The 21,666-nt window shown below is 41.0% G+C and overlaps 1 protein-coding gene across 1 annotated transcript in view; it reads right to left on the bottom strand.

The window, feature by feature from the left end:
* Positions 1–21,666, bottom strand: part of OTUD7A (OTU deubiquitinase 7A) — a 358,018-nt gene that overhangs the window by 135,968 nt on the left and 200,384 nt on the right. Inside the window, exons 3-4 of the mRNA XM_047738332.1 lie at positions 18,972–19,067; positions 16,758–16,912 (exon numbers count right to left, since the gene is read on the bottom strand). Coding sequence (XP_047594288.1) covers positions 16,758–16,908 — 151 coding nt within the window. The 5' untranslated portion in view covers positions 16,909–16,912; positions 18,972–19,067. The remainder of the gene's footprint in view (positions 1–16,757; positions 16,913–18,971; positions 19,068–21,666) is intronic.

Here is a 21,666-nt window from a genome sequence, read left to right on the forward strand (position 1 = left end):
GCATGACTGAGTGGTGGGGAAAGGCTGGGAGAGTGGCATCTAAGACTCTTGAGAGGCATCCTACTAACCGGATCATGGACTCCATCAAAAAATCTGCCCATGAGCCACTGCAAACAGTTCACCCATGGATACCCCAGCTGGCCAACGGGCACCCCCAACACTGGTGAAAGTTAGCAGATGGCTAGTGAGCACACACAGAAATTTGGCTCAGATCAGCACTCTAGGAAGAGATCTGTTTGTAAACCAAAATTTGAACTTTAACACAGCCTTTGACAAAGCAAAAGGGAGGCTTGTCAGCATGGCAGATCAGAAGTCATACAAGCTTAAGAATTCAGCCACAAGAGGGAGCAGGAAACATGGAGCAGATGTATCCACAGAAGGTCTGAGAAAGCCTCAAAATCCTTAGCCTGACTGAGGGAAGGTATTTCTCTCCTGAAGGCAGTTAGTAAAGACTGGAGGAGGTGACTGCTACTTCAAATGTGATGACAGTAATGCAAAACTTCAAGGAATATGAAAAATCAAGTAAACATTATACCACTAAAGGCTCACAATAATCTTCCAGCAATTGACTTCAAAGACATGGAGATCTTGCAATTTAGCTAGTAAAGAATGCAAAACAGCCTGTTTTAAGGAAACCCAACAAACTACAAGACACACGGAAAGACAATTCAATAAAATCAGGGAACAATATACAAACAAAATGAGAAGTTTAATAAAAATAAGGAAATCACAAAAAAGAACCAAACAGAAATCCTGGAGCTAAAGAATGCAATGAATGAAGTGAAAAATGCAATAGGAATTGCCAACCGTAGATGAATCAAGTGGAAGAAAGAATCTGTAAGATAGAGGACAGAATCTTTGAAATCATTCAGTCAAAGGAGTACAAAGGAAAAAAAGAATGAAAAAGAGTGAAGAAAGCCTACATGATCTATGGGATAAAATTTTAAAAAATTTATGACTTATTTAAGTCTCAGAAGTATAAGGGAGGAAGAAGGGGGAAGAAAGCATATTTAAAGAAATAATGGCTGGAAATTTCCCCAATCTGGAAAGAGATGTGGATAGCCAATTTATGAAGTTCATAGGTCACTAAACCAAATCAACTTAAAGAGATCCTCTCCAAGACGTTATAATAAAACTATCAAAAATCAAAGATGAAGAGATAATCTAAAAAGAAACAAGAGGAAAGAAAAGTCTGTAACTCACAAGGAAACACCCAAAGAGGTACCAGTGGAGGCAGCAGAAATCTCACAGGCCAGAAGTGAGTGGGATCATATATTCAAAGTACTGAAAGAAAAATCTTCCAACCAAGAATACTTTATACGTGGTAAAGTTATCTTTCACAAATGAAGGGAAGATAAAGCCTTTTCTAGACAAACAAGCTGAGGGGGTTCATAACTGTGAGACCTGCCTTATGAAAAATGATGAAAGAAGTTCTTTAAGCTGAAATGAAAGGACACTAATGAGTAAAATGAAAAAAAAATGTGAAAATATAAAATGTACCGGGAAAGGTAGCCTTATGGTCAAATTCAGAATACCCTAATGCTGTAATATGGTAGAGTGTTAACTATTTAACTCCAGTATAAAGATTAAATGACTAGATATTAAAATAACAATAGCTACAATAATTTTTAATAAATACACAATATAAAAAGAGATATTATGAATCAAAAACACAAAGAGGGGAGCAAAAGGGTAGACTTTTTGTATATGATTGAGGTTGTTATCAGTATAAAATAAACTGTTAACAAATATAAGATGCTTTATTACATCTGAATCTTTGGGGTAAATACCCAGTACTGCAATTGGTCATAGGGTAGCTCTATTTTTAACTTTTTGAGGAACCTCCATACTGTTTTCCAAAATGGCTATACCAACTTGCATTCCCACCAACAGTGTAAGAGGGTTCCCCTTTCTCCACATCCTGTCCAACATTTGTTGTTTCCTGCCATGTTAATTTTTGCCATTCTAACTGGTGTCAGGTGGCATCTCAATGTGGTTTTGATTTGAGTTTCCCTGATGGCTAATGATGATGAACACTTTTTCATGTCTCTGTTGGCCATTCGTATGTCTTCTTTGGAGAAGTGTCTGTTCATGTCTTCTGGCCATTTTTTCACTTGATTATTTGTTTTTTGGGTGTTGAGTTTGAGAAGTTCTTCATAGCAGCAATGTCCACAATAGCCAAACTGTGGAAGGAGCTGAGATGCCCTTCAACAGACAAATGGATAAAGATGATGTGGTCCATATATGCAATGGAATATTACTCAGACATCATTTGTGTTGACATGGTGGAACTGGAGGGGATTACACTAAGTGAAATAAGTCAAGCAGAGAAAGACAATTATCATATAGTTTCACTTACTTTTGGAACATAAGGAATAACATGGAGGACATTAGGAGAAGGAAGGAGAAAATGAAGCAGGGGGAATCAGAGGGGAGACAAACCATGAGAGACTGTGGACTCTGAGAAACAAACTGAGGGTTTTAGAGGGGAGGGGGGTGGGGGGATGGGTGAGCCTGGTGATGGGTATTACAGAGGACACGTATTGTAACTGGTTGTTATATGCAAATAATGAATCATGGAAACATCAAAAACTAATAAAGTACTATACGGTGACTAACATAACATAATTTAAAAAAAGAAAAACTTACCTTTTACCTTATTAAAATTAAACCCTGATCTTCCAATATTAGACACAGAAGGATAATCTCTGGTGAGGAGATATAACTAGTTACTGTAATTCTACATATGTGTATGATGCTTACAGCTTTTACTTAATATAAAATTAATACTTATTATAGAAAAAAAGGTGTTTTATGTAAGCCTCATGGCAGCCAGAAACCAAAAAACTACAGTAAATTCATAAAACATAAAGAGAAGGGAATTCAAGCATTCCACTACATAATATCAATCTATAAAGGAAGGCCAATAAAGAGGAAGAAAGGAGAAAGGGAGCTATAAAACAGCCAGAAAACAATAAGATGACATTAGTAAGTCCTTATTTAACAATAATGATTCTAACTGTAAATGGATGACATTCTTCAATCAAAGGCACAGAGTGTCTGGATGGATAAAAATCAATAACCATCAACCTCAGCAGCCAGTAACTTCTTCCTAGAAACATCGCCAAAGGCAAGGGAAGCAAGGGCAAAAATGAACTATTGGGATTTCATCAAGATCAAAAGCCTTTCACAACAAAGGAAACAGTCAACAAAACCAAAAGACAACTGACAGAATGGGAGAAGATATATGCAAATGACATATCAGATAAAGGGCTAATATCCAAAATCTATAAAGAACTTATCAAACTCAACACCCAAAGAACAAATAATCCAATGAAGAAATGGGCGGAAGACATGAAAAGACATTTCTTCAAAGAAGACATCCAGATAGACAAAAGACACGTGAAAAAGTGCTCCACGTCATTCAGCATCAGGGAAATACAAATCAAAACCACAATGAGATACCACCTCACACCATTCAGAATGGCTAAAATTAACAAGTCAGGAAATGACAGATGTTGGTGAGGATATGGACAAAGGGGAACCCTCCTACCCTGTTGGTAGGAATGCAAACTGGTGTAGCCACTCTGGAAAACAGTATGGAGGTTCCTCAAAAAGTTGAAAATAGAGCTACCCTATGACCCAGCAATCACACTACTGGGTATTTACCCTAAAGATACAAATGTAGTGATCCGAAGGGGCACATGCACCTGAATGTTTGTAGCAGCAATGTCCACAATAGCCAAACTATGGAAAGAACCTAGATGTCCATCAACAGATGAATGGATAAAGAAGATGCGATATATGTATATATATATACATATATACACACATACACACACACAATGGAATACTAAGCAGCCATCAAAAGAAACAAAATTTTGCCATTTGCAATGGCATGGATGGAACTAGAGGATATTATGCTGAGCAAAATAAGTCAATCAGAGAAAGACAACTATCATACGATCTCTCTGATATGAGGAATTTGAGAGGCAGGGAATGAGTCGGGGGTAGGGAAGGAAAAAATGAAACAAGATGGGATCAGGAGGAAGACAAACCATAAGAGACTCTTAATCTCACAAAACAAACTGATTGTTGCTGGGGGGTGAGGAGATAGGTGTAGGGGGACTAGGTTATGGATACCACGGAGGGTATGTGCTATGGTGAGTACTGTGAAATATGTAAGCCTGATGATTCACAGACTTGTATCTCTGGGGCAAATAATACATTATATGTTAATAAAAAAATCAACACCCAACTATATGCTGCCTATAAGAGATTCACTTCAGTTGCAGGATACACATAGGTTACAAGCGAAAGAAAGTGTAAATGGAAGTGGAAATCAAAAGAGAACAAGGTAGCTATACTTATATCAAATAAAATAGACTTTACAGCAAAGTAACAGGAGACAAGGAAGATCATTTTATAATGGTAAGGGAGCCAATTAATCAAGAATATATAAAAGTACTTAATACATATGCACCCAACACAGGAACACCTAAATACACAAAACTTACACTAACAAATTAGAGGGGAGAAACAATAACAATGAAATAATAGCAGGGGAGTTTAATTCCCCACTTTGAACAGTAGATAGATCATCCAGACAGAAAACCAACAAGGAATGCTGGACTTGAATCATACTTTAGATTCAGTTGACCTAGGACTCATACACAGAACATTCCACCCAACAGCAGCAGAATACACATTCTTCTCAAGCACACATAAACATTCTCTAGGATAGATCATATGATAGGTCACAAACAAATATCAACAAATTTAAGAAGGTTAAAATAGTACCAATTGTCTTTTCTGACAACAATGATATGAAACTAGAAATCAACAATAGAAGAAAAGCTGGAAAATTCACAAATATTTAGAAATGAAACAGCACAGTCTTTAGCAACCAATGGGTTAAAGAAGAAACAGAAAGGAAATGAAAAAAGAATCTTGAGACAAATGAAAATGGAAACACAACATATCAGAACCTATGGGATGAAACAAAAACAGTCTAAAGAGGGCATTTTATAGTGATAAATGCCTATATCAAGAAAAAGAATAGACCTGAAATAAACAACCTAGCTTTATACACAAAGGAACTAGAAAAAGAAGAAATGCCAAGTCCAAAGTTAATAGAAGGAAGGAAATAAAAGTCAGAGTGGAAATAAAATAAAACAGACATCAGAAAAACAATAGAAAGACCAATGAAACTAAGAGCTAGTTTTTGGAAGAGATAAACAAAATTGACAATTTGTTAGCTAGACTTACCAAGAAAAAAAAGAGAACGCAAATAAATTGAATCAGATATGAAAGAGAAGACATTGCAACTGATACCACAGAAATACAAAGAATCGTACAAGACCATATAAACAGTTATATGCCAAGAAATTGGAGAACATATAAAAAAGGTGGATAAACTACCAGAGACATAAAACCTACCAAGACTAAATCATGAAGAAATAGAAAAATCTGAACAGTTCAATAATAAGTAAGGGGATAGGTCAGTAATCAAAAACTTTGCCACAGAGAAAAGTCCAGGACCAGATGGTTTCATCTATGAACTCTACCAGACATTTAAAGAATTAACACCAATCTGTGGAAAACTTCCAAAAGTCTGAAGAAGAGGATATACTTCCAAACTCATTTTATGAGGACAGGATTACCCTGATAAAAATTCAGATAAGGACACTGCAAGAAAACCAGAGGTCAACATTCCTGATAAATATAGACGTAACAATTTTCAACAAAATACTAGCAAACTAAATTCAGTAGTCCATTAAAAAGATCATCACAACATGACCACGTGGGATTTGTCTCTGAGATGCAAGGACTGTTCAACATATGTAAATTAATAAATGTGATGCAGCACTGCATTAACAGAACGGAAGGTATAACCATATGATAATCTCAATAGAGGCACAAAAACATTCAACAAAATATAACATGTTCTCATGGTAAAAACTTCCAAGAAATTGTGTATAGAAAGACTATATCTCAACATAATAAAGATCATATATAAGTTCCATAGCTAATATTATATTCAACACTGAAAAGCTAAAAAGTCTCCTTCTAAGATCAGAAACAAGGCAAGGGTGTCCATTCTCACCGCTTCTATTCAGCATGGTGCTGGAATCTTAGTGCAATCTTGCAAGAAAAAGGAATAAAAGGTATCTGAATCATAAAGGGAAACGTGGCATTATTTGCAGAAGATATGATTATATATATAGAAAATGCTAGGTACCACCAAAAAATTGTGGCTATACAGTTCTGCACTAGAAGCCTGGCCTCACATTCCCACAGACTTGAGGAGTGTCTACTGATGGGATAAAGTCAACTAAGAGGAATGAGGGCAACTGAGGACCAGTAGCCAGAGGACCCTCCTCAATTCTTGGTGCCATGACAAACATCCCATTCATTCAGCCTGTGTCACCCCTGAGCTCTTACATAAGTACAGCACAGCTGATCCAGTGGGATCTTAATAATAAGAAATGGCCATTCCAATCCTATCCTTGATCGTGTCTTGGAAACAACCAGAGGCAGTCTGTGAGACTAATTCTCCAAAGCATGCTTGACCCCATGGTGGGAGTTTGAAGGAACCAGCTCACTGGGAGGCTGATCCCATAACTTACTGACCCAATGGGCAGTCACAGATGGCATTTCATGCCATTTGCTCATTATCCCTTGCCTGGAAGGTAGCAGAAATCTCCTTACTGGTTTAGAGATATGAACACTAGTGACACCAGTTGTTATCATGAGGACTGTGGCTAATTAATGATCCCCTTTCCCTCTGACCCTCAGGCTCATGCTTTTGGCAGGCACAGTTCTTCAGGAAGAAAAATAGACAATTAGGATTCAGAAATGGGATACAATTTATTTTGCACTCTAGTCTCATAGTGTTTCCTGGGACCTCCCTACTTCCCTTCAGTGCTTCTCACTGCTTAAAGGGTAACTTCTCTGCATGGAACCCCAGGTCTTTTGAGATGTGTCCATTCACACAGTCTCATCTATCTCCTGCCATTTCCCTTCCAGCCAGTCTGTGACACAGCAATACTGAGCTCCTTCTCTTTCTGATTTTTATGCTTCCATACCTTTGCAAATGCTCTTCCCTCTGACTGGAATCTGCAACTCCCCCCCACACACACCTTTCTGCCTATTAAATTCCTTTTCCACCTCTGAGCCTCAGCAACCTATGGTATCATCTCGGACCACCCTAAGCCAACCTTGGTTCTCCTCTTGGACCCCTCATTTTGGCCATTTACCTACCTGTGAAAGCAAGGGGTTGTTAAGTACTTGAGAGCAGAGGGCACAGCCCTTCCTTCTTCCATACCGGATGTCCAGCATCCAGGTCAGAGGCCCCCAGTACATCCTTGTAGACTGACCTCATCATTGTTTTTGCTTAGGTGGGAGTTCTTAATATGTAGGAACTTCCCCTTTCCTGCTCAGTCAAATTTTTAAAAAATTCATTTTGGTTTTCACGGCTATTTTTTAATCTTAAAAAATGTTTGACTTTATATGACTCCAATTCTGAGCCACAATATCAGAGGATCTTCCACCAGGGGATGCCCTTCTCTTGACCCTCCCTCTTCAACACTATTAATTTCAGTCCACACGACTGAGTGCACGGGGCTGGGAGCCCCTTAGGAATGTGCACATCAGCAAAGCAAGGTGGAAGAACCCGAAAAGGTAGGGGCTATGGGATAGCCCAGGTGGAGACATCGATTGAGAAAGACTGTCTGGACATGGTTGGCTTTCCAGAGAGGAAACATTTCATTTCAAGTAGCCAAGATGGGACAGCCTCTTGAGTAAAGCCAATAAAATAGGTCAATAATAGTGCCTGGGGTTACAGTCTACCCTAATGGAAAGGAAATGACGGAAATAAGATCTACTTCATTGATTAGCATCCCAAAAGAAAACTCCTCATACGTGGTTGTACTGGATCTCAGTGTGTTTCCAAGAGTACGTAAATACTCTCCCCTATCTAAAGAGAGTATGTGTCTTCCTAAACGGGGGCCATGCCAGAGGAGGCATCTTGGAAGTCTGATCCTAAAAAGGATTTTTAAATTTTGGTTGCATTATTTTAAATATGTCTAGTGTAATGGCAGAGCTGTCCCCAGTGGGAGCAGGACAGCAGGGAGAGCAACAAGTGTTTTCATTATAGTATTTCTAGACTCACTGGCCAGAACCCATCAAACCTTCTCCTCCTCTAACTCCTAACTCCTGTTTAGGATCTAAGGTCACCAGGCCACTTTTTCATTCCCATCCAAGAATGATCCCACTTAAGCTTTTAATCATGCAAACCTGAAAAAGTTACAGCAATGAATTCTGGTAAATTGGATGGCATGTGTTCAAGATCAGGCTTCAGAACTAGCTTGACTGAAGAGAAACAATGCTCTGGTTACACACAGCTGGGATATCCAGCCTTGAAACGCTTTTCTCATTTTAATTAAAACACTATTCTGGAGCCTACCTCAGTTTCTTGTGTGTTTAAGTCATGGGTCAGTGACAGCAACTGCCCAGTCTTCAGGCAGAGTCCCATTTGGCTCCTCTGACCTCTGCTCTACCACTTCCAATTTCATCTTGTCCACTCTGTTGAATGTCCCACAACAACGATGTGGGTTTGTTGTGGACAAATCCCATTCACAGCTGGTGGGCTAATGAGAGAAATTTACTAAACACATTCTTCTCTCAGTTGCCTTCATCCCCTCCCCCATTTCTTGGGTGTACTCTCTGGGGCATTATTATAGTTATCTAAGTCAGCAGCTGCTGTCCCCAGTTGTGGAAAAGTTTTCATAGGCCAGATGTAAGTGTTAATGGAACAGCCTGCCACTATGACTGGTAAGTTATTGGGAGTTACCTCTCTGTGTGAGCTGGACCAAGAAAGGAAGCCATATGCAAAATTCCAAACCATATATATTTCAAATCTAAGGGCCCCAGGATTACAAAAGAAGTTATATTTCCCCATAAACAACTCTAAGTACTTTAGTTCTCAAATTTCAACTCAACTGGTAAATAGATATGCAACTTAAAACATGCGGACAACTTCCATATGTATATATATTGGAGAATACAACTTAACTTAGTTGCCATTAACTTTCCTTAACTTTGCAAATTCCATAAGGATTCTAGGATTATACTAGGGATGTGTGAGATGTTAATTTCCAGTTAATATTCTTCCTAAATGCAACTTGGCTGTTTATTTGATGATTTTTTTTTCCTCGGGGTCACAACAAAATTAAGGCTTGGGTGCACTGAAAAGAGTATCTTGGTAGAGCTGTCTAAGACTCATGGTTACTGTAAAAGCATGAGAGTTGTTTTGTCTTTAAGAAGGGAACAGATACTTTGTAAACAACTCATGCATTTGGCCTACCACTCAAAAATCTTTTTAACTAACTTTTAATATATTTAAAGTGGCCAGACAGTGTATGTAGTGTTTCGCATCTGATTGTTAGTTATTAGTTCAATTTTGTGAATAGTTTTTGTGGTCAATTAAAATAATATTTTATTTGAAAAGTTAATTAGCCATATCATAAAATGGGTGACTAAAATATCCGTTTGGTGATTAAAAAGTTAAAACTTTTTTGCATACATACAGCAACACAAAATGCTGTTACACTCGAGGACAGTGGGCATGAAGATAAATGGCAGAAGTTTTTGAAGAAAGAACCTAGCTGAGTGACACATTTGGGCTCAAATGCTGGTTCTGCTATGTTTTGGATGTATAACTTCAGGGAAATTTCTTAGCTTCAGCTTTCTTGCCTATAAAATGGGAAATCGAACACTTTTGTAATTCACTGTGTGGATTAAATGAGACATCACATTTAAAGAACCTAGCGTCTGGCATATAACAGTCCAACATAAATACTAACTACTATTGTCAATGTTATTGTCTTTGATTCTAAGAACTTCTAATTTAAATGAGAAAACAAGTATGTGATTAATTATAAAATAAGACAAAATCAAATATATGTGACAACATAAGTCTGCAAAGCTTTGAGGAATGGCAAAGAATGACCAATTAATTCCAATTCTTGCTGGAAACTTCTTTCTCCAGATAGCTACGTCGTTACTCTCTCATGCCTCAAATCTTTGCTCAGACCCCGTTTTTATTGAGTCCTCCTCTGACAACCCTAATTAAAAACTGTATCCACATGTACACCTCCATGCCCCTCCTTTTGATATAGTTTTCTCCATAGTACTAACCACGAAAATACTATATAATTGATTAATGCTATTTATTGTCTGTGTCCATGAGGATGACGGTTTTCATCTGGTTGCTTATTACTATATGGCCAGCAGCCAGATCATCCCACTGAGGGACTGGCATGTACTGGGTGGCATGTACTGGGTGTTAGAGGGACATTGAAGGGGCACCCAGGTGGCTCAGTTGTTGGGCATCTGCGTTCAGCTCAGGTCATGATCCCAGGGTCCTGGGATCAAGCCCCGCCTCCGGCTCCCTGCTCAGCAGGAGGCCTGCTTCTCCCTCTTCCACTCCTACTGCTTGAGTTCCCTCTCCCTCTCTTTCTTTTTCTCTCTCTGTCAAATAAATAAACAAAATCTTTTTAAATAATAGAGGGATACTGAGCAAAACCTACCGTGGTCTCTGCTGTCGTGATGCTCATACACCAACCTGGAAGAAGAGTAGAATCTCCGAGTGAGACAGAGTATGCGTAGAGGGAGGGGGCAGCGCGTGAACTGAGCTTGCCCTGAAACACAGGGGTGGATGGTGTGTCTGGGGGAAAGGACGGTGCAGAAATGCACCAGAGATGAGGGGGAGGGACAGAATAGAGCACAGGCTGAAAGGAACAGAGTGCCATGCTGAGGAGTTTATTCTACATGTAACGGGCTATCAAAGGATTTGGGGAGACAGAATCATTCAACCCAACGTTATTTCAGAAAGACCACTTTGCCAACGTGGAATAGGCAGATGTGAAGGGATGAGACAGCCAGGTAAGGATGCACCCCCTCACCGGAGGCAAATCACTGTGCATTTTTTTCTGTCCTTCTGTTGTCCCTATCCTGTCTTTTTGGTCAGGTGTTGTTTTTGTTTTTGTTTTTTTGGTCAGGTTCTTTATCAACCCACGTTATTTTTTTCTTCTCATTCTCTGTCCTCTGCTCTGTTGTGATTCCCATTGCTATGTATGTGTTTTAAACTTTTTGTTTCGAAATGAGTAAATAAAAACACTCATTAAGAAGTTTAAAAAGCAGGCAGAGAGGGTCCATGGACATTTTCATCCAGCTTCTGCCATCACTGTGTGGTTTTGCCCTTAGAAAAATCACCAGGAAAAGATTTCATTCTTTGAAACACTGGCTTTGGAAAAAATCTTGACCCAAATAACTCTCACAACTGAAAGAGTGCAACATACACATGTAACCATAGTCTGCCCACTGGTAAAGACAGGGGACAGGCTCCACCCTAGGTGAGCTAGCAAGGACACTGCAGTGCATCTCTCCTGCTGAAAGCAGCAGGACACCAGGACAAAATGCATGGAGCAGCTACTGGGGGACTCAGAGGAGTATGTGAGAGCAGGCAGATGGAGGAAGAAGACCATAATTCAAAGTATCCAGAACTGCCAGTGAGTTACTCACTTTTCCTTCCAGTCTCCCACATGTGAACTCGGTGCAGCCCCCAAACCAGAAGTGGGCATTAGCTCCAGGAAAAGCCCTCTAGCTCTGACCCCAGAAGCAGAAAAGCAGTCTCTAACATTCAGAGAGTGTGTAGAAACCCCTCATTTGTCTTTTTTTCTTCAAAAAATTTTCTCAGCTCTCTAGTGCCCAGACCTGAAGCAATTTTGCCACAGCAAATGAGGGATGGCGGGAAACAAAAACTGGGAGACAGGGAAAATGTTCCTCTTCAGTCACGGGACTTATGATCCCCAGCGGTAAATCCCATGACTTTTTTCTCTTTTTGGATTTTGATTGCTTAGTTCAGACATAAGCACAGTCAAATCAAGAGTGTACGAATGTGGGAATAAACAAAGCCTGGGGACTCAGCACTATTGAGATGACAATGAAGCAGAAATTTGGGAAAGCAACTCTTTAAAGTTGTTTATGAACTCTTGGGTTTACCTCTGAGCTGTACATGTATGAATTTGATCCTAAACAGATTCCAGAGGCTTTGCGTAGTGAAATATGGGACAGACTACTGCCCAGGTCCCAGACTGGTCACTAGGTGGTACCCATATGAGACAGAAGCACATAGAGTTGACCTTGGACCCACAATGCACAGGAATCTCAGGGAACCTGGAACTTCTGGTCTGAGCCCAATTGGGGCAAGTGCCTTCTAAAACAAAAACAACATGTACCATAAGTTTAAACAACAACTACAGTCCCAAAACATAATCTCCAAAATGTTTAGGAATACAAGCTAAATTTACTCAGCATACCAAAAAAACCCCAAACACCCCCCCACCACCCCAAACCAGACATTTCAATAGCAATACTGAAATGAAACTGATATTGAAATTACCTGACAAAGGCTTCAAAGAAGGTACTATAAGTATTTTACAACAGAAGAGGACACTCTTGAAAAACAGAGAGTCTCAGCAAAGAAACAGAAAAAAATGAAGAAGAATCAAGTGAAAATGTTAGAAATTTAAAAAAAAATCAACAACAAAAATAAAAACTCCCTGGATGGGTTCAGTAACAAAACAGAGCTGACAGAGGAAATAGTAAATTTATAAATGATTAATAGAAATGATCTAATTGGGACAATCGATGATAAAAGACTGAGAAAGTGAACAGAACTGTAATGATCATGGGGCACGTGGGTGGCACAGCTGGTTAAGCACAGGGCTCTTGGTTTTGGCTCAGGTCGTAATCTCAGGGTTGTGAGATCGAGCCCTGATTCGGGCTCTGCATTCTGTGCAATCTGATTTTTCTATCTGCCCCTCCCTCTTCTATCTCTCTAAAGTAAATAAATCTTTTTTTTTTTAAGAACTGTTGTGATCTGAGGACAATAATGAATTCTAAGACTCATATCATCTGAGTCCCAGAAGGAGAAGAGGAAAACACAGAGTAGAAAAATCTTTAAATATGACTGACAGCCTGTTTATTACTAGAAGGCAATCAACATAATCTGTTTTACTGGCAGTTTAAAGAAGGAAAAAAACCCCACTTAATCATATCAATTGACATGGAAAATGCATTTGAAAAACTTAACACATATTCATGATAAATCTCTCAACAAAATAGGAAAGGACTCTCCTCCACCTTATAAAGAACATCTACAAAAACCTATAGCTATTCTACATAATGGTGAAAGACTGATGGGGGGACTGCTCTCACCCTAAGATCTAGAACAAGGGAAGGATGCTCTCTTTCCCCACTACCATTCAACTTTTTCCTGGATGTTCTAGCCAGTGCAATAAGTCAAGAAAAATAAATACAAGGCACACCCATTGGAAAGGAAGAAATAAAACTATCTTTATTCAGAGACAACATGACTATCTATGTAGAAAATCCTTCGTATTTTCTACACACACACACACACACACACACACACACACGCATGAGGGTATACACATACATGTATACTTTAGGACAGTAATTGAGCTTAGCAAGATTGTAGGATACAAGGGCAACACACAAAAATCAATTGTATTTCTCGATACTAACAATGAACAATGACAAACTGAAATTAAAAAAAAAATGATAGCATTTACAATAACACAAGAAAACCCTATACAGAAATCTAACAAATATGTATAGGATTTATATGCTAAAAACTACAAAATGCTGATGAAATAATTCAGAGATGTCCTACATAAACGGAAAGTATGCCTACACCAATTTCATGGATTGTAAGGCAAAACATAGGATTCATTTATAGATTTAACAAAATTCCAATCACAATCCCGGCAGGAAATTCTATAGAGAGACATATGTTGATCCTCAAATGTATATGGAAAGGCAAAGGAAAGAGAGTCGTTGAATCACTTTTGAAAAAGAAAAATAAGGTTAGAAGAATCATGCTGACTTTGACTCACCACGAAGCTGTACTTATCAAGATGGAGAAATACTGTCAGAGGAACAGATGTATTGATCAATGGAACAGAATCAGAATCAAGAAGTAGCTTCCTGCAGATATGCTGAGTTGGTTTTGACAAATGTGCAAAGCAACTCAGTGGAGGAAGGATAATTTCAACAAATGGTGTTGAAACAATTTGGTTCCCATATGGATACAAACGAATTCTGCCCCAGATGTTCTACAAAAATCCACTCAAATTGAGTCAGAGATCTAAGGTATAAAACTTTCAAGAGACCACCTCGGAGAAAATCTTCACGACTTAGGGTCATGCAAAGGCTCTTAAACATGTCACCCGAAACATGATCCGTACAAGAAAAAAATGATGAATTGGACTTCATCAAGATTAAAAACTTCTGCTCTGAAAACGGCACCTGCAGGAGGATAAGAAGTCAAGACAGAGACCAGAGGAGAGAATATTTGCAGATCCCATCTCTGACAAGTGATTTATTCTCAGAATAAATAAAAGAACTCTCAAAATTCTACTACAAGAAATCAAATAACTCCATTTAGAAATAGGCAAAAAAATTGAGTGAACATTTCACCAAAGAGAAGATACGGATGGAGAATAATAACAAAACATTTAACATCATCAGTCAGTGGGGAGATGAAAACCAAAGTGATGGAGAAATATCATTCCACACCTAGGAGAATGGAGAAAATAATAAAAAGGGAAAGAAACACCAAGTGCTGATGGGGATGTGGAGCAGCTGGGACTCTCTTATGTTGCTGGTAGAAATGCAAAACGGTTCAGCGCTCTGGAAAACAGTTTGGCAGTTTCTAATAAAGTGAAATGTACAGCTACTGTACAAACCAGCGAATCCCATTCTTGTACGTGCACCGTGGAAAAATTTAAATGATGTTCACAGAAACCCCCGTTGTCCAATACACATTTAAGAGCAGCTCTAGTCGTACCTACCCCAAACTAGCAGCCACTGAAACGCCTTTGCACAGGTAACTGGAGAACCCAGCTGTCGTCCATCTTGAGGACGGGTTGCACTTAGCAATAGAGAGGAACAAACTGTGGACAGGCACGATTTGGGCGAATCTCAAAATAATGATGCTGAGTGAACAGAAGCCAGTCTCAAAAGGTTAGGTTCTGTATGACTCCATTTAGATGGCAGTCTTGAAAGAGAGCGAATGTGACGGGAGACAGAAAGCGGCTGCCAGCAGACAGGGTGGGAGACGGGACGACCCAACACAGAAGGAGGGCAGATGGCAGGGGTGTGGGGGACGAGGTGGTTCTGTGTCTTAGAGTGATAGTAATAACATAGACCTATGCATCATTTTTAGAACTGTACCCCGAAAGGTCAGTTTTTTTGGTATTTTCATTTAAAAAATAAAATTAAGGAAGAAAAGAGCTGGCAACTCTGGTTTCCTGCTGAAGGCTATCCAGACATTCGGAGCAACGTCAGCATCAGTTACAAGGACTGAAGTGACAATCGGGGTCGACACTGACTGCTTTTGCAGCCTGGGGTGACCGCGAGTCACCCTAGCAAGCATTTGACATCACAGCTTCCAATGCGCACAATCATCCTGGAAGATGGGTTACGGTTAGGCTCAATATACTGGAAAAATTGAGATTAAGGGAAGAAAACAGTCTGCCCTGTGTGGCAGAGCGTGTAAGTGGCTGGGTCTGGATTTGTCCCTGTCTCTCTGCACAGCTGCTCACTTCAGGGAGGAAGAGCAGCGGGACTCTCAGGGAGGGTATCGACGATCGGCGGGGGGGGAATCGCACTTTGATTTATGTACACCACAAACATTTGCTACCCATTTTTATTCTGCACCCTGAGTTTCTTTGAAATTCTGGGAGCTTCAGGGAAAGTTAAAAATGACACTGGCTACCGCCCTACTGGCATTTTCTCAGTACCCTCGAAGAGGTGGTTCTTAATTTTCAATGGGATTTCAGCAGTTACTTCCATCTTTCATACAAACATGTACTAACCCACACATACAAACGTGTACTAACCCATATTGCCCCCTAAGTGAATTAAGGGATAATTGTGACTTAGGATATTTAACCAAGAATTAGCTAATTCCATAAACAGCAGTTTATACATCGGAAGCCAAGAGAAATCATTCAAAAGCTCTCTTACGTTTGTCTGTTCGGAGAAGTTACGACAGGCTCTTCCCACCTCTTATCTCTACTGCACCACACACAGGCACACAAAGAGATTTTAAAAATACACAAAGTAAATCCATTTTGGAGCCTGAGACAGAAACTGCACATTTCCCATGGAACAAATGATATCTACACTTAAGGTTTAAGGAGGAATTCGGCCTTCTTGCGTATGAATTATTATCATCTTTTTACTGGCTACAATGTGGTTTTTCTTCACCAAAAACTTTGGCCTGAAGTATTTTTGTCTCAGTCACGATAGAGATAAGAAATGTTCAGGTCTCCAACAAAAGTGTTCTCTTCAATGTTCTACTATTTCTGCTGCTATATAATTCCTTTAAAAAAGTAATTTCTGATAAATTTTGACTATCTTTAAACTTTAATGGAAAGCCAAGCCAATAATGCCTACTGCACTTTGACTGTACAGAGCTGAATAATCGATTCCATACTCAAAATAAAGCCAAGATTAACAAAAATTTCATCAACTTTTTTTTTTCTCTTTATGAGCCCAGTACCACTGTCAGGTAACAAAAGCCTTCTTATCTTTTTTTCCCCCACTGGTTAGAAGGTCGTTACACCCAGGAGAATGGCGGGAGGAAGACCAGGCCAGCTTACCTTCCAGCAGGTCTCTGGCCAGACCAGGTTCTGCCCCCGTGGACCGAACAAAGTCTGACAGGACTGCGTCCATATCAAGAGTCATAGGATCATGTAGACGGGCTGCCCAACACTCAGCCGAGGTGGGGTTTGCAAGCAGGCTAGAAACCATCCATCTGCAAGAAAGGACAGAGAAGCCACAGGGCTGTAAGCAGGGATGTAGGAGGCAAAAGTGCCCGCAAGTGACCACACATGCAGAGAATGGAGAGCCAAAACCATTTCTGCCCATGTGGGACAAACGCCCCATTCTGCAGGTAAGACACTGAATAAAAATCAAACCCAAGTATCACCCATCTGGGAGCTCCATGGGAGCCCAGGGGGCATTACCAGTTCCAGCGCTTCCAACCCTACATTTTGTCCATTCCAATGACAGTGGACTGAAGACAGACTAGCAATTGCAGTACTAGACATTTACCCAAAGGATATAAACATAGTGATTCAAAGGGGCATCTGCACCCCAAAGTGTATAGCAGAGATGTTCACAACAGCTAAACTGTGGAAAGAGCCCAGATGTCCCTTGACAGACGAATGGAGAAAGAAGATGTGGTGTAGATATACAATGGAATATTACTCAGCCATCAAAAAGGATGAAATCTTACCATTTGCAATGATGTGGATGGAACTATTATGCTAAGTGAAATAAAGCAATCACACAAAGACAAACACCATGTGATTTCACTCATATGTGGAATTTAAGAAACAAGACAGATGAATATAGGGGATGGGAGGGAAAAATAAAATAAGATGAAATCAGAGAGGAGGTAAACCATGAGAAACTCTAAACTATAGAAAACAAACTGAGGGCTGCTGGAGAGGTTGTGGGTGGGGGGCTGGGGTAACTGGGTGATGGGCATGAAGAAAGGCCTTTGATGCAATGAACAATGGGTGTTACATACAACTGATGAATCCCTGGTTCCTACCTCTGACTAATAATATAGAATATGTTAATTAAATTGAATTTAAATAAGAAAATTTTTAAGAAGAAGACAGACTAGATTGTTTTTAAAAAATCAAACACCTTTGTACACATTGATTAATTTGGGGTTACTAGATTTCCAATATTCTTCCAAGTTAACGAAGCACACAACACTTCCACAATGTAATTGCGTTGCCGACTACATCCCAATTATGGCTTTATCAGTGAGCCAACCCTCTCCCTCGGTTCTCACCCCCCACTTGGCTCTTAGGAAAGAGTCCACACAATCCAGAGTCGACAGAAGTCTCTGTCTGTCATCTCTCCAAGGATCATCATAGTCACAGACACAATCCAACAAAATTCAAAAAGATGTGAGATTTCCCAGGTAGAACAAGTCCTGGTTAGAAAGATACAAGAGGCATCCTGTAGCTTGACCACAGAATGCACCTGCCAATTTTGCTGGAGGAAAGCAGCCCGCACCTGGCCTGGGAAGCTCATACCTGGGAACCAGTGCTGGGTCACCAGTGGATACTTGGTCAGGGCTGACAAAATGGAAATGCCTCCCTAGATCTGCATACGTAAGGGCTGGGCAAACGATGGCCCGTGGGTCAAGTGGGAGCTACCATCTGTGTTTGTACATAAAGTGGTAGTGGAACATAGTCACATTGACTCATTTACATGTTGTCTCTGGTTGCTTTGGCACACGGCTAAGGTGAGCAATTAAAACAGAGACCACAAGGCCCACTGAAGTAAAAACATGAATGAGCTGGACCATAAGGGGAAGTTTGCTGAGCCCACTGCAGATTTTATCCGGATCTGAAAGCCCATGGAAAATGTTATACCTGTATAAAGTAAGCATCTCATTAAGCATGTAATTAATTTTACTTGTTGTGGGCTTAAGTCCCATGCTACTGATGAATGCCCCTGTTCCTTCTTCCCAGGTAACCACTCCCATGCTCTGCTTGGGGGACAGATTCTCTGACAGGTGCTCCTACTTCAGAGTCAGGCTCGCTGGCCTACTCTGACCCGCCACTCTGACGAGCTGGGACATGCGGTCTAAGCTCTCAGAGCCCCTCTCTGCATTTGTAAGCCTGGCGGAAATAAGTCTATCTAAGGTTCCAGACCATGGGGATGGGGGGTCAGGCAGGGAGGTGTGCGACCTCAGAGCTGTTCACTGTTTTTTATGCCATCTTGCACGTGGCTCTTACTTGGGTGGAATTTTTGGTTGGTGTTGCTAGAAAGTAAGAAAATTATTGGACCTGATGTATATGATACCAATTAGGAGATTGCCTTCTTCCTTCTCCCCGCGGACCAGAGCCTCGACTGGGAAGGTTCTTCTCTTATCACTCTTCCACCTGGGGGACAAATCAGAGAATAAGAGCATGTTATTCTCCTTATTTGCAGGCAGAAGCTGAAGGCTTGAAGGCTCTGCTTCTTGTCACATGAGGCTGCATTTGAGGCCAACTGTTTGTGGTGTGCCACTGCTCTCCTGAGCCCTACGGGCACCTGCTGACTGGCCCACCATCAGCATGGGCCCACCCCCATATCTGACTGGCCCACCATCCGCATGGGCCCACACAACCATATGGTTGGTTTCTGCAAGGGAGAGGGGTCCCCAGCGTTCCTTGTTTTAGCAAGTATCTATATTTCAATGAGTATCCTGTTAACAATACAGAGCTATTTAATTTATTTTGTATTTTTTTTATTTTTTAAAAATATTTATTTTAGAGAGAGAAAGAGACAGAGAGCAAGAGCACGGGGGCGAGAGGCAGAGAGAGAAGGACAGGGAATCTCGAGCAGACTCCTAGATGAGCACAGAGCCCGGTGTGAGGCTCGATCTCACCACCCTGAGATCATGACAGAGATCAAGAGTCAGACACTGAACAGTCTGAGCCACCCAGCTGCGCCTACAGAGCTGTTTTTTTTTTTCTTTTAAAGATCTTATTTATCTATTTGACAGACAGAGAGCACAAGTAGGCAGAGAGGCAGGCAGAGAGAGAGGGGGAAGCAGGCTCCCTGCTGAGCAGAGAGCCCGATATGGGGCTCAATCCCAGGACCCTGGGATCATGACCGAAGCCAAAGGCAGAGGCTTTAACACACTGAGCCACCCAGGAGCCCCTACAGAGCTGTTTAAAACCTTACTACAATCACCATATGAATACATTGAATCTTAGTTATTTTTTTCATTGTGAAAACATACACATAACATGGAATTTACCATTTTAACCTTTCTGAAGTGTACATGTCAGTGGCATTGACATTTACATTGCTGTGCAAATGTCCCCACCATTATTTCCAGAACTGTTTCACCTTCCCCAACCAAAGCTCTGTCCCCATTAAACACTCACATTCATTTTTGTCCCCAACCCCAGAACCTGGCCACCACCATCAACCTTGTTTCTGAATCTGGCCATTCTAGGTGTGTTGTATAAGCAAATCATATGTTGTCCTTTCATGACTGGTTTGTTCTGCTCAAGCATAATGACTTCAAGGTTCATCTGTGTTGTAACAGGTATCAGAATTTCCTTCCTTTTTAAGGCTTGACTTGGTCCTTGTGTGCTGTTGTAACATAATACCACAGACCAGGCAGCTTAAACCACAGAAAATGATTTCTCACCATCTGGAGGCTGAGAAGTCCGAGATCAGGGTGTGGGCAGAGCTGGTGTCTGGTAAGGGCCCACTCCTGGCTTGTAGCTTGCTGCCTTGTTGCTTGTCCTCACATGACTGAGAGAATGAGCTCTAGTCTCTTTCTCCTTCTCATAAGGACACTGATCCCATCATGGGGGCTCTATCCACATGATCTCATCTAGACACAATTACCTCCTGAAGACCCCAGCTCCTACTATTCCACATTGAGGGGTAGGGCCTCAACATACGAATTCTGGGGGGACCCCCGGATGCAGTCCACAACAAGGCTGAGTAATATCCATTGCATGGATGTACCACATTCTGTTTATCCATTCATCTGTAGCTGGATGTCTGTGTTGTTTCCACATTTTGGTATTGGGAGTAACTCAGTCTAAATCACTTTTCCACTTATAGAGGTCACCATGCTGTGACCATGTCAAGCTTTCACCAGCATTAAAGTCCAGGATTGTGTCCACACCTCCTCCTCTGTACCTTGTCCTCCATGTAGAGATCAAAGAATGGGTTTAAAATACAATTTTTGGGGTCACATTCAAATATAAACATTTGCATGGCAAGAAGTTACTCTGCCTATCCCCTCAAAGACTTCTTTTTTAAACCTAATACCTCCACTGCATCCAAGGCCTCATAGTCATGCAGTGTGGTGACAGGGAGGATGGGTCATGGGACTATAGGCTCCTGGCCACCTTGGCCACACTTACCCCACTTTCCCTGCCACCTCTTCAAGCGTACCACTGGACCGCTCAACTTTCATGAACCAATGCACACACATGGCATGGTACTATTGATGTGAGGTTCCGGGGGGGCCGTGTCCTGGCTCCACCATCTGGCTTATGCTTGTTCATCTTGGCCCTTGGACAGAACTCCTCTGAGGGTCTCACCCTGGGAAGAGCGGTGTGTCAAGCTGTTTTTGTTGTGACTTTGCCTTCAGAGAAGCAGTACATCTGAGTCCTGGAATCAATCTCTTGGTGCCAAAGTGTCCCCATCACCACCGCCTGGATGGCCTCACCTCAGACCCGTGCTCAGTCCCCTCCCTGCATAATACAGTGCTTTGACTAGGTGAGTAAGGACCCTTTATGTTATAACATCCCAGGGTTTGGATGTCTCAAAAAAGAGAGTGGAGCAGAGGTTTCCATTTGCTATGTGACAAGTGATGACAAATGACACTGAGAAAACCCTTGCTCTCTGTTAGTTTTACCTGCGTGTGTGTCTGCCACTTTTGGCTCGCAAGCAGCCCTTTGACCCAGACTCACTGGGGGTGGCGTGTCTCCCTGGTTTATGCGGTGGGTAAGGAGCACATTGGAGGAG

The sequence above is a fragment of the Lutra lutra genome, chromosome 7 (assembly GCF_902655055.1).
Source record: "Lutra lutra chromosome 7, mLutLut1.2, whole genome shotgun sequence".
Taxonomy (NCBI): Eukaryota; Metazoa; Chordata; class Mammalia; order Carnivora; family Mustelidae; genus Lutra; species Lutra lutra.